The sequence below is a fragment of the Rhinichthys klamathensis genome, unplaced genomic scaffold (genome assembly GCF_029890125.1).
Source record: "Rhinichthys klamathensis goyatoka isolate OS25496 unplaced genomic scaffold, OSU_Roscu_1.1 h1tg000147l_1, whole genome shotgun sequence".
Lineage (NCBI taxonomy): Eukaryota > Metazoa > Chordata > Actinopteri > Cypriniformes > Leuciscidae > Rhinichthys > Rhinichthys klamathensis.
The window spans coordinates 633,239-647,828 of NW_026606682.1; the positions used below are offsets into that span (position 1 = coordinate 633,239).

At 36.0% G+C, this 14,590-nt stretch overlaps 1 protein-coding gene across 1 annotated transcript; it reads left to right on the top strand.

Annotated features, from left to right (window-relative positions):
- Positions 1-2,325: 2,325 nt before the first annotated feature.
- Positions 2,326-8,165, top strand: dazap2 (DAZ associated protein 2). The gene is made up of 4 exons (XM_056257919.1): positions 2,326-2,499; positions 3,721-3,839; positions 5,549-5,800; positions 6,416-8,165. Exons 1-4 carry the CDS (start codon positions 2,487-2,489, stop codon positions 6,542-6,544), a joined length of 513 nt encoding a protein of 170 aa, XP_056113894.1. The 5' UTR covers positions 2,326-2,486; the 3' UTR covers positions 6,545-8,165.
- Positions 8,166-14,590: the final 6,425 nt, after the last annotated feature.

Sequence of the window (14,590 nt, forward strand, 5' to 3'; positions counted from 1 at the left end):
CTTACGAAATTGTTTAATACAGCATTCTATATGTATAGGTGTGTTTGAGTTGTTAAATTTTTTTTAAAATAATTAATATATCATAGAGTTGTTTGTGGTGGGGTAAATTAAACGCAATATGCGTTGACGTCACAATCGTGTTGCATTGTGGTATATGGAGCTGCCTGAAGTGTACATGAAGTAGACTCGCTCCCCGTGTCAAAACCGAGGGAGCGAGGTTCTGTCCAAATAAACTTCCCTCGTCCACTTCACGAAGTGGAACGCACTTCAAAATGGCGACGGGGATTCCCCCGAGGAGAAGTGCTTAGTGAAGTTCGCAAGTGTGTGTCTAAAAGTGGACTGGAACGCAGCCCAGGAGCAGGTTTGGATACCCCTGGCCTAATTGAGTTGCAGTAGTCAAGATGAGTTAAAGGCATATATTACTCTCTCGAACTCAGCAAACGTTAAAAAAACTCTTAACCTTGGCAAGGAGTCTTAACTGAAAGATAATGGATTTAACTACTGCATTTATACTTGCTTATCAAATTTCAAAGCAGAATCAAAAACAACACCCACATTTTTAACAGAGGGCTTAACATATGAGGCAATACCCATCACTTTATTTGAGCTGCCAGAAACAGCTAGAGGTTCGAACACAATTGCCACAATCTTACTCTCGTTGAGATTTACTATAAGAAATGTAGGGACATCCATGCTTTACTTTCTGACACACAAGAGATTAAAGTGCTCAAACTATTTTTTGTCATTTTACTTAAAAGGCACATAGATTTGAGAGTCATAACAATGAGACGAAAGGTGTTTATTAAAAATCAAACCCAGAGGGAGCATAAATATAGAAAACAAAATGGGTACAATGATAGTTCCTTAGGGAACCCCACTGGTCAAAACTGATTTGGAGGATGAACACCCATCCACACAGACTGAGAAAGTTCTAGTATTCAAATAGGATTTGAATCAATTTAGGGCACAACCGTTAATACCCACACAGTGTGCAAGGCAGGAAGGAAATAAGTGGTCTACAATGTCAAATGCTGTACCTTTAGGCCTAAAAAAAAGTTCAGAATCAACAGATAATGTGGTGCAGGTTAACCTGGAAGGTTTCAAACACACCACTCTAAAAAATTGGAATTTGAGCAGAAACGATTTTCTCTAAAACTTTAAAGAGTTAAAAGAAATAGGCCTAAAATGAGATAAAACGGTCATATAAAGATTTTGCTTTTTCAACATGGGTATGACAGTTGCATGCTTAAAATATTTCGGAACGGTCCCTTCAGAGGGACTCTTGTTTATTATAGATAAAATGCATGGCCCAATGGCATCAAAAACCTGAATGAGTAAGCGCATTGGAATAATATCAGTTAATGACATAGTAGGTTTTAATTGCTTAAGTTCTTGAAGAGAGTTTAGAAATTGGCTCAAATTCTTTAAAAAATTAAGTACAGACAGGAGGGATAGAGGGATCTCAATCTGAGGGGACAATCTGTCTGATATCACTTATTTTATTTGTTAAGTAGCTGAGAAAATGTTCACAAACTATAACTGGCTCATCAAAGTGAAAATCAACAGAGGGATTTATAACAGAATTTATATCTATGACAATGATGTCTGAAAAGTATATTTAGCCGCTTTCACAGCTTTTTGGTAATCTAAAGAACCCCTTTCCACTATAAAGAAGCTTTTGTGCAATGAAAAGGTTCCAGGGATGTCAAAGCAACTTCATGGAACCATAAATGCCAATAAAGAACCTTTATTTTTAAGGATGTATTATTGGCTTTTCAGAAAAGTGTTAATGGAAAACAAAAACTGTAATGAATAAATTACACAAAACTTGCCCTTGCTTTACATTTATGAATAATACCCTTAACCTGAAATCACAGTCCAACCTTTCAGTTAAAATCTGTCTTCATAATATCATTGACTCTTGACTGAATATGCTAGTGTAGATATGTTTACTTGTTTTACCCAACAGCTATTACAATATATTTTTTAATTTAAGAGCCATTTGAACTATGCCTTTGAATTTGAAAACATAAAACCACTGCTAGAAAACAAATAACTGGACTTTTCACTCAAACACCAATAATTACTGAGATATCGCCATTGTGACAACTTCCCTTTGAGATAACTGCTGCCCTACTTATGCAACTATTTTACATAACATATTATATAATTTATAATGAATATATAACTTACTATTACATTTATTTTTATAGTATAAAGCGGGGCTTACAGACACTTTCATTTTCGACATAATGTGAGTCATGTATTTCTCTTTAACAGGGAGTGGCGTCCAAAAACTGACGCTGGCGTGACGTAGCCCCTCCCAACACAAATATACTCAAAGGAAAGCCCGACGAAAACAAGGAAGTAACGAGCAAGAAAGACGAGGAACTTTGAGTAACCCTTATATTTATTGTCAAATAAACGCAGAATTTGGTCTGTTGAAATTCTCGTCCCCTAGAATATTTTATCTACAGTGAAGAACAATGAACAACAAAGGTAAATACGCGATCAACTCCGCTCTTCTGCTATTTTGCTTAGCCGCTTCCTAGCAACTACCAATGGAGTTAGCCTTCATAACCGACTTACATAACAAACGGCTTTACATACTGAACTCTTATGGATTATGCGCCAAAAACATCTATCATTGACTACCTCATGACGGAAACTGTAATATTTTACGTGAGAATGTCAGATTTCAGCGGACTGGCTAATGTTTTGAAATGAAAACGGCTAAAGGGTAACGTTAACTAGCTTCGCTGCTACAGCGCGATGACGTGATTGGAAAGGTGACCTCATTAAGAGAACGAGACGCTCACAGCCTCCGTTTAATCATTAAGTAATAAAATGTATATGTGCTTCATTAATATACTGTGGTATTAAGACCAGTTTGCCTTATGTTTTGTATCGTAATTTAGCTGTCAGTTAAGACGGGCCTATTTGCCTCTTATTTTTCTATTCTCGTTTTCATTTTTAGATGTGTATATTGTCTTATTATATAGGCCTATTGTAATTTAGCAGTCAGTTAAGACTGGCCTATGTGCCTCTTATTATTCTATTCTTGTTTTCATTTTTAGGTATAAATATTGTATTATATTTCAATGTGCTATTTTGTGTACAATACAAAAATTGTAATTTATTTTATTTAAAAAAATGATAATGTATTGTTTTTAAATTAATTTATTAATTATTAATCCACATTTCATGATCATCTATTCTGGTTTAAAATCGGCATGAAACAGAAGTTGCAATAGTTTTTTCTTCCCTATTGTGACACATATCCAAGTGAAACAGCTTCTCGAACAAGAAAAATTGAGGACGGGACTTGATTTTGTCCATCGGGAATTGATTGGATCGTTGGAACGTTGGTCGATCTTTGCTATTGCTATTGGTCGATCTCATGTGAGTGACAGGTTGTCCTGCCCTCACGCCAGTAAACGCATCATCAGAGAAGAGATGTTGTTGCAGAGATGTTATTTTGATTAAAGATTATGAGGGCACATGAATAAAAATATGATGATGTGCATTGATAAATCATTTATAATAAATATTGCAATATTCCTTGAAATAGCACGAGTGACTTTAAAGAAAACCGCTGACTGGTTTCTTTTGGTCAATATCTTTAGTTCATAACCCTAATATTACTCTCTTTGCAGTAAATTAACATAGGATTCTGTCGTGTTATTGATTTGACTGTTTTTCTGCTTTGTGTCCATGCAGGTTCATATCCACAACAAGCTGTTTACCCTCAGCAGAGCACAGCATCCGTTTACCCGCCTGCTATGCAAGTCCCTGCTCAGGTGTCTCCATATCCAGATGCCCCTCCCCCATACTCTGAGGTTACCAGTACTAGTTACTCTCTGTCTGGTCATGTGAATGTGCAATATCTCATTATAGTATAAAAGGAGTAGGAAATGCCCTTTAGAACAATGTGCACTAATCAAGTAGATGGCAACATGTTTTTAAATGAGTTTAAAGGTAGGGTAGGCAATTTTCGGAACGGCTAGCAATAGCAAATTAGCTTTGAAAGCATGAGATCCCACCCTCCAAAACACATCGCAAACGCACACAGCAGAGTTTGCAAAGCATCACGAGACGAGAGATGGCACAACCTCATGTCTCAAAGCACATAACATTACAATAATAATGAACATGAACAACATAAAGAGCACTCACCTGCATCACCTGACTGCTGCAGATTAATTTCGGTGTTGATAGTGTTGCCATTGAAACACATAAATTCAAGTCACAAACCTCTCAGAGTACAATGTCACAGGTTTCAATCTCTTCCAAATTACAGTAGTTATGGCGTGAACCCATCATAAGCTGGTTGTTTTGGTTTAGGAGGAACTGTTAAAGGCGGCTGCTGTTTGTTTTTGGCGCTCTGTGACTGTCTGTCTACTACTCTGCATAGCATGAAACACGCTGATGACGTGTGATGACGGAGGTATGGAAATACATGCGTTGTCAGGCCGGTAGGACATCGTACCATTGCATGCGGACTGAATGCAATGATTGGACGAACATTTTAAGGTCCTACGCTTTCCACAGATGGTATATATATATATATATATATATATATAAATAAATGTATTTAGACCATTTAACTTGCTATCAGGATGTGAAGAGAGTCAGAGACTTTAAACCAGCATAACGAATAAAATTCTGGAACAAATCGCCTACCCTGCCTTTAACACTCAAGAATCCACATTCTCTTACTCAAAACTGCATGCTAAAGATTCCTTCCTTTTCTAGGAAAATGCATAATTTCTGGAAATTGCTTTTGATGAATCATCTGTTGTGATGCAAGTGCCACCACTCGGACAGACAATGCAATTTAAGCGATGAATTAAGGCCCGTTCACACCAAGGATGATAACTATAATGATAAAGATATAGTGTTAAAAATCATTCTAAATGTAAAAGAATAGTTGAGTCCACACCACTACTAAAGCGTTAACGGCACATAGAAATTACTTTCACAACTATTTTTTCCAGCTGATGAATGATAAAAACATTGACAAGAACCAATCAGAATCCATCTTGCTTTAAAGACCTCAGGCATTTAAAGCGGCAGATGACCGAACTGCAGCGTGTGCTTATAATAAACAGAACGACATTGTGCATTGGTGTGATCGCTAATATAGTCCCAAAGGAAAGAGATATTCTAGCCAGTATGCTAGGTTTATAACAAATAACTTGACGTTGAGAAAAATGAAGCAATAAGCCAAAAGAAGCCATTAATTTCAGTGAATTGATTATGAGTTTGACCTTAATAAAAAGCCTTTTTTTTTCTTTTTCTTTTTTACAAAACTGCATCAAAAGTGAAATAATAAAAGAAACCAATGTTCAATTAAATAGTCATTATGGTCATTTTATTAATCATACTTTTTATTTATGGACTAGCTATGCGGTAACAGATTAGTGTTTATCTGCATTTTAAAATGGCTTCAAGTGTGGCACATTTTTAAAATCTTTTTTTTATAAATTCTGTGTCATCCCATACAAAAATGATTAAAATAACATTTTAGGGTCTTTGCATTTCGCAGGTTTATCAACCCAGGTATATGGCTCCTCCCCCAGCCCATGGACAGATGGCCCAAATGACCTCAGCATACCCTGGTACTCAGATGTACATGCCCATGCATGCTCAGACTGTGCCAATGGGAGCCATGGCCTCCGGTGTCCCAATGGCTTATTATCAAATGGGACCCATGTACCCTCCTGGCTCTACCGTCATGATGGATGGTGGATTTGATGCTGGAGCTCGCTTCGGGCCTGGCACCAGTGCTTCCATTCCTGTGAGTATTCACAGTAAACCTCTTGTATTATCTTAGCCAGGAAATAATATCCATTTATATATAATATATTTATATGTAAATTAACAATGGTTATTCGTTCTCCATGTTACGTGGACCGAGAAATTCACGTTTATTTGTCAGCAAATGTCCAGCAAAAGTTTTGACAGCTCCAGGGCTTTCGTGAAAACTGCAGATTATACTTCTGAGTTTTTGTTTCCCCGCCCACGGACAGTCGGATCGGCAGAGGGTTATTAACAGAACAGTAGATTTGCAAGAGTATTTATCACTGAAAACCGTATCATACTATGTCCACACTTTAAACAGCATTATGGTAAAAACGAAACACTATGGCAACAGCTTTCTTACCTGTACACAACAGCGTTTTGATTTGGGAGGTTGGGCGGAACTGACAGAACGCCAGTTTCTTTCAGTTTATTCCCTCCTGACTTTTTTGCACTTCTGTAGCCAGTACTCGAGAGAACCATTTAGTTCAAGGAAGTCGATTTGAAATTCCCTGTAGGTTCAGTCTTTTCTCAGATCCTATAAGTTACAACTTACTAAATGTGCTTGTGGCTGAAAATGTATTTAGTTAACATATTTGTCTCTATATTTAAGCCTCCACCTCCTGGTCACCTCCCTAACGCTGCTCAGATGGCGGCCATGCAAGGTGCAAATGTTGTGATGACACAACGCAAGGGCAACTTTTTCATGGGCGGCTCCAGCGGCGGTTACACCATCTGGTAACAATAAACATCACCCTGGGCCTGGACCGAAGCCCTCCTTTCCCTCTCCCTGGTTCCCTTTACCTGTTCTCCCACGCCTGCCTCCCTTGGGGCTGCTTGGCTAAGCTACAATACTGATTTAATCTAATGGAATGTAATATTTTAGAGCCCCTTACTCAAGGTACAATACTCCGCTGTTGATATAATTGTGTAAAAACGCAGTTACTGCGTATTCACGATTAAAACCGCTTTCAAAAGTGCATGATATTTGTAGGATTGAACTTCTTGTGATCATATATGTCATCTATCATAATTATTGGTTGGCTAAGACAACTTTTAAGGTGAAAACCAGGTCATTTTTACCTTTATTGCCACTGGCGTACCTCTTACAACTTCATTTGGCTTCATTTTATAGTACATTTTCTAGTTTTTGGTTGTTTTCTTGAGCCGGAGATCATGCCAAGAGAACTACCAAGCCAGTTTGATCATCTGTGTAAAGTAGCTATGCACTTGAAACGTTCTCTTTGAACAGTACGCTTAACTAAGCCTTTCATTCCTATCATTAAGGTCTTGTCAGATTTGTCAAATGTGGATGTAGGCGCTCTAAATTAAAGAGAAAGACGTGTTTACAAATTCAAACAGCGGTGGCGTATTGTACCTTTGGGCAAGCGTATATAAATATTATCAGGTGCCAAAACTGCACCATTATTTAAAAGCAAAGGAATTTACATAAGAATGAACCTAAATGCAGTAAAAGAGAGAGCGAACAAGACAAACAAAAGTTGGACTTTTTTTTTCTTTCTTTCTTTCTTTCTCAATATTTTCCCTCCTATGTCGGATACCCAGAGCTGTACATATAGCCGTTTAGAGTGTGTTTTGTGTGTTCCAGCTCTATGTGCTTCTTCACAAACCTCTTTAGCATTTTCCACAAAGGTAAAGTTGTTTACAATGGTCAGGGCTTAATCAAGAAACGATTTATTTTCAGTATTTAAAATTGTTTGGCACATCAAGCATTTTGTTTGTTTGTGGGGAGCTGCTTGTACCAAAGATCTGGACTAGAATGCACTTAAAGCTTTTTGCTTTTTGTAAGTCTTCTGTCAAAGTACATCTGCACTCAGATTCATACTGAAATAAGTAAACATATCATATTTAGATGATGGTGATTGCTTTGCAGGTGTCACGCACCAGGTAGAGCACACCACTGCTGTGACTGCATTTTGTAGGGGGTTGTGTTGAAAAATATATAAATGTTTCCTAGTTGCATCTTGATGTTTCTGCATGCACTTTTCAGTCATTTTGTTCTTAATAAAAAGTTATCATTGTTACAATTTTTTAGAAGTACTACAAGATTAATTTATGTGCACTGTCAACCAATTCTGAAATGTTTTTGCCGATTTCTTTTGTACATATGCTTTTGAATACGAAAAAAAGCATCAGTTATACTTGTTGCTGCATTGGTGATTTTTCAAAGCAGCACGGTAATACGTAGTAGCATATACAACGGCTTATGTTCGGCTGAGAAATTGTAGTGTTGATTTGTTAATGTTTCACAAGGGATTACAGTTTTCCTCACATCTGTAACGTGACTTAAAATGTTTTTCAAAATACCCGATATAAAAGGAAAACCTCACTGAGTTACACCAGCAGTTGTCTCCACCACTTTTTGCTCTTATAATTTATTTAATTGCTAAATCTTCATTTCTACTCCCAGCAGTGCTGGAATGCCCTTCAAAAGTCTGCTTGACACTACAACTTATAAGTTCTGTAGCAGTTACCTGTATTATATGTGACTGTAATTTAAAAGGCTGCTTTTTTTTTTTTGCTAGATAATGGAGGTGAAATGCTTACAAATGCTCACTTGAGTTTATTCTCCATACATTCACTGGTATCCCATTATTTTTTGTCATTATACCATATATATTTTCTGATTGATAAAAAAAAAAAAGGGAATTTCATGCTAGTTTGGCAAATGGGGCAACTTTTTAGGCTTTACGTGTATCAGGTGCATCACTGGGTATCCGACACTACAGTTCTAAAGGCTTTGCCCATCTGAATAAAAAAAACAAAAAAACATTCAGGTAGATTTTCTATCTGCAAATATAGAAAAAAAAAATCTGATGACTTTTAAAAAAACATCGCCTTAGCACCGTATAATTTTCTGTGACTTCTCATGTAGGTTATTTTAGTTTGAAACTTCTGACCTGGTTATTCCTAACCTGACTTTTTATTACTTATTCAAATCCCATTTCATTTATTTTTTACTTTGCTATGAAAATAACATAAGGCAAAAAAAAAAAAACACGAGGGCAAAGTCTTTAGAACTCTTATCTGTTTCAATTTTAGCGCAGCATTTTATCTTGGCATGTGCCACCGTGTGTTTGTGTATGCAATGTAGCGGATACACTGCTTATCTTGAGCCTCAATACCATGACAGTCACGGATGGTATACGTCTTTGTGGGCACTACAGTTCAGGGAACCCTTTTCATTTTTTTTTTTTTTTTATATATATAATATAAAACAATTGTGATGGGTTATAATGGATGCATACTGCAGCATCAAGGAACCGAGGTCCTTCCTAGTTTGCTACATGACAAAATGATCTCCAGTGAAAAATGTGGTGCACTTAACTTTTTTTATACTAAACCTTAAGTATAAAACAAAATTTAGAATAAAAGCTATTTTGAATTTTGACCATCTGTGTTGTAATATGTCTTTCACCGTTTGGTGTTGAAATTTTTGCCTGCTGACTGGTTTATGTGGAGGTTTATCTCCAGATTGATTACAACAAATGTTTGACTAAATGTTCAATCTCTTGAAATTCACATTTAGTCCAAAGCAAGACCGGATATAGATCTTGGAAATTGATTATTGTTGTAAATTACAATCCAGAGGCTTAAATATTGTAGAAAATAGTTGCATGGAAATTGATTTCTTGTAGACAAATGAAATCTTATTGTACTAGCAAATTTGAACTAACATGCCACTTGTATTTGACATGGTGTTATCATCAATAACCACAGTAACGTATTGATAGTGCAATAAAAAAAAAAGATGACTCAGAATCCAATATAAATTACATTCATTTTCTTAAGATACAACTGTAACCCTGCACAAAAAAATATACAGTATCATGTGTTTGACATTATGATCAGCATCTGTCTGTTTTACAAATAATGAAAGAGATAATTATATTTGGCACCGTTACAGCATGGCTTTGTAACAAAAACACAACTTGAATTATAAAACATAAATTTAAAAAAACTCCATCTAAAAATGCCGCCATTAATAAATAATAAAAAGCCAGGCTAAATGGTAAAAGGGAAAAAGGAACTTTGAAAAGCCACAAATGAACACTAAGTGACTTGTGACTCAAAATCAAGTTTGTATGGTGCCTCTAATGTTTAGCATTTACCACTTATGTAAGCAGAGTTCTAATAATACCTGATAAATAATTCCAATTATAACTCATGCATATGTAACTTTTGTGTAATTTCTGCTGAAGTAGCGAATACACAGTTTGGATTGGACTATAAACTATATACAGGCATAACAATTTTACAGAAAAAAAAAAAAAAAGATTGTCCCAGTAACTGAGAGTAACTTTACCATACCAAAATCGATGGTGAGCTTATTGACATCATGAATAAACGGCTCGTTTTACTTCTGGCTCAAACTGAACTCAAACTCAAACAGTATCCGTTCAACTAAACATTCTTCCTCACAGCACAGACTAGTGGCTTATGTCCCATATGTCCTTGCATATAAACCTCTCTACATTGACTATTTAGATGTCTGGAGCAATCCATGCATTTTTAGCCAGATCATTGGTTGAATCCCTCTGATGCTAAGCAGTTCAGATGAAGTATTCCTTCTTGTTGTCTGTGACGGTGTCGTTGTAGACCTGTTCTGGGTCTACTCCTGGTGCCGGCTCACCTGCGGTTCTGTAAACACCCTTACTGTGGCACAGGTATCGGTACAACAGGAATCCACAGAGAGCGAGGGTCACCAGGATCAGGGCAATTACCACTAGAAGAAAAGTGGACAATAGAACAAATGAAGATATATTACTCTCAAAAATAATAAAGTGAGAAAAGAAAAAGCCCAAAATAATCAAAAACAAGATATTTTGAAAGTGTTTTTAATGGTTTTTTTATTATTATCTAAAAGGCATAAAGATAATTTTTCCCGAATTTGGAAATCAAACTTCAAACTTTCAAAATAAACAAAATTCAGTTATTGAATGTAAACACACACAGTTTGGGGTCAGTTTTTTTTTTTACCCTTTTATTTCACAAGGACGCATTCAATTGATCAAAAGTGACAGTAAAGTCATTTATAATGTTACAAAACTTTTATATTTCAAATGAATGCTGTTTTTTGTTTTGTTTTACTTTGTTCAGCAAAGAATCCTGAGAAAAAGTGTCACGGTTTCCACAATAATATTAAGCAGCATAATAATATGAAATGTTTCTTAAGCAGCAAATCAGCATATTAGAATGATTTCTGAAGGATCATGTGACACTGAAGACTGGAGTAATGATGCTGTAAATTCAGCTTTTTCATCACAGGAATAAATTACATTTAAAAATATATTACAATAATAATAGTCTCATAGCATTCATAATATATATATATATATATAATATGTAGCCTCATTGAACAATACCTTACAAATCTGAAACCGTCCCCACAAAAGCTTTCTAGGAGTGTCCAACACAATATGATTCAGTGGCTTTAGTCTAATATCATGATCTGCACTGACGTGTCCTATAGTATAAACTAGACTGATAGACTGGCAGACATTTACCTCCTATTACAGTCGAGTCTGTTTGTGGTGTAGCAGTAGCAGCTGTAGTATTTGCTGCAACATCTGTCACTGTGAAAAAAACAAAAACACTGAAGACGACACAAAACCTGTATGTCAAGATTAAATGCACTAAAATGTGGAATTACAACCATTTCAGCTGGAGAACATGATAAGCATTGTTGAGGAGTAATCAGATTAGGAGAGAAAAAAAAATCATGGCACGATGTTAGGCTTTAACTGTGCGTAGATTTTATTTAATGCTTCACTACACCAAATGAGGCCAGGATTGAAATGTGTACATGTATTACGTATATGTTAAATAAATTGTGTTCGTACCAAGACAGATTATGTTGCACTAGACTAGGCTAGTAAACTGTTTGATACATTGTTTGATATGAGTGACACACCCAAAGCCTGTGAGGGAAACTTATTATAGTGTGCTCTTTATATTAGAAGACATGGTGCCCAACTTACCACTAGGTACAATGCTAGCCGTGGTGAAAGTCATACTTGTATCGGAACGGACACCTGTGTGGAGCAAAATAAAGACTTGTGTCAACAATTACACTTTTAGTATCGCCTGTGACTGTGAAACAGTCATATGACTTATTGAGTAAACCTCATTTATACAATAACTATTAAATGTGGACAAACATCACTGGGTTGTGAGACAGACGCATCACTCAACAACCTGTACAGTAAGTACATTAAGGTCTACTGACACTGACTGAAGTGAGGGACGCTGACCCATAAGAGTTTGGGGACTTGATCTTTCTACATTTGGACTTCTTGGGTCAAAGTACTTTTCAAAGACTTGCGTCAACCCATTTTTCAAAATAATTCTACAACTATACATCACAGGTTCAGGGACGTTCCACAGAACAGGTGCCTTTTCTAGTTTGATAGTGATTTTTCAGGTACATTGTTTATGTTGGACCAAAATTATGTCTTTTTTTAAATGAAAGATGAAACCGACATTGCAAATGTTGTTCAAAAACACATTTTGACTTCTCAAATGCCAACGCCGTTTCACTACACGAAATGTTTAAATTAATTGATAAAGAGGATACATCGTCCTTGGAAGTTCACTTGTTAAAAGGATGACAATGTCATTATGACAAGGTGTTTTATTTATTGAATAGTCGATTACTTTCAAAACATTGATGAAAAAATCCAACTTCAAGAATACACTGTCAACTAAAATATACAGAGATACAATGACTGTGTATGTGTGTGTGGTTCATATATCCCCTTATGTTATGGGGACAAAATGTCGCCACAATGATGGCAATACCTGAAATCCTTGGGGACATTTTTTTGGTCCAGAGTCGTTTACACCGTGCTCTCTCGTCTCATACATTGTATCCTGTTTTGGTGTCGTAAATCTATTTAATTACTTCAAGAATACAGCTATGATACACACTAAAAATTTGAAATCCTTTTAGTCACTTTATTTCACATTTTTCGTTTCAGCTTGCAGGCCTTCTTCAGTGTGTATTCCCCCTTTAAAAAAAGTGAAATAAAGTGACTAAAAGGATTTTGAATTTTGAGTGCGCACCATAGCTGTATTCTTTACTTTTTTTGGTCCCTATGAGGAATACAGCTTATAAGTCATCATACTAAATGATGTTTTTGAAAATGTAAAACTGCACAAAGAAAGCCCCATAAAACATGGTGTGTGTGTGTATACAGTATAAAGATCATTACATCTTTGTAATGTCACCATAATGAAACCGGTGTCTGTGGCCTGGTAAACCCTACATTGTGGGGGCAAAATATCCCCATAAAGATGGTAATATCTGAAATCCTTGCGGGGACATTTTTTGGTCCCCATGAGGACTTATAAATCATATAAGTGATATTTTTTATTCAGTTTTCTGTGATGGGTAGGTTTAGGAGTCGGATTAGTGTAAGGAGATAGTTTATACAGTATAAAAATCAATATGGAAAGTCCCTATAAAACTTGAAAACAACGTGTGAGTGTGTGTGAGTAAAAGTTGGAAACACAAGGCTGGAGACAATGAGGAAAGTCAAAAAATCATTTTTAGATGTAGTTAGGAAAATGTCTAGGCCTAATATAAACAAACATTAAAGGTTGAATTACCTGAATTAGCTCTTCATTATTTATCTTATATTTATACACACATATATAATGTACACAATATCACCCATTTTATGGAACCGCCCTTCTGTTATAAATAAATGCTGTAGCAGCAGTCACAAGTCTCACTTCCTAAATTTAATTTAAATTTAACTTTCCTTGTTACAAATCTTGTAGGGTTCCGAAACACACGACGCTTATTTTTAAAAGGATCTCGTCGTGATGTAACTTAGGCACAGTAAACACAAAGCTAGAGGTAACGTTACTGGGGTCGCCAAATACTCAAAGGAACAGTGTGTTTGTAGAGACAACCTAAAACTAATTATGTTATTTTATCGATGGTAGTCGGAAAACCCCTCTCACACTGTGAACGATCACTTTAAAAAGCTGCAAAACTCTTAAAAATAATTGAACAGCTGTTCAGCCATTTGAGACCGTCAGATCTACTTTCAGCCCAACAGGAACAAAATAAAACTTACCTGAGTGCTTGAGTGTCAAAGTCGCGGATGAACTACTTTTCAGTTAAAGATGGCGATCACGGTGATAAAAGTTAAACTTCAGACTGATAAATAATGAAAAGTAGACTGCGTTCTTTTCAAAGTAGAACAGCGTAAAGCCACCACACACGCTCACTGAGCGATGCCCGATTTTGCATGAATCATTCTTTTGAGTCGAATCTTTTCTGAGCTTGTCTCGAGTCAATAACCATACCTGACTCATTTAACCGAATTCGAACCATAGACTGTAAAATGTCCGTAACGTCGGGACTGATTGCTTTTTGTTTAGTTTTATTATTTATTAAAACATGCAGAAACATTTTTGTGACTAAATGAATTTTAGTAGTTTTAATAGGCCGAATGTAAATGAAAAATATGTTCAGTTTCTAAAATGAAATATGCCGTTTTCTAATAGCCTATCATAGCTGAGACTCGTGAAAGTGGATTTAAAAACCTCACTAATAAAATGTAATATAAAAAAAAAACCAATAAACTACATAGTATACTTTTATTGGGACGTTTGAGTGCGTAACATGCCACCAGGTGACGTAATTGCGTCACGAAGTAAAAGAACCGTTGACTCGTTTATAAACAGGTTCTTTGAAACAAATAGTTCAAAAGAGCCGATTCGCGGAAACGAGATGAGCTTGTGCGCGTTCACA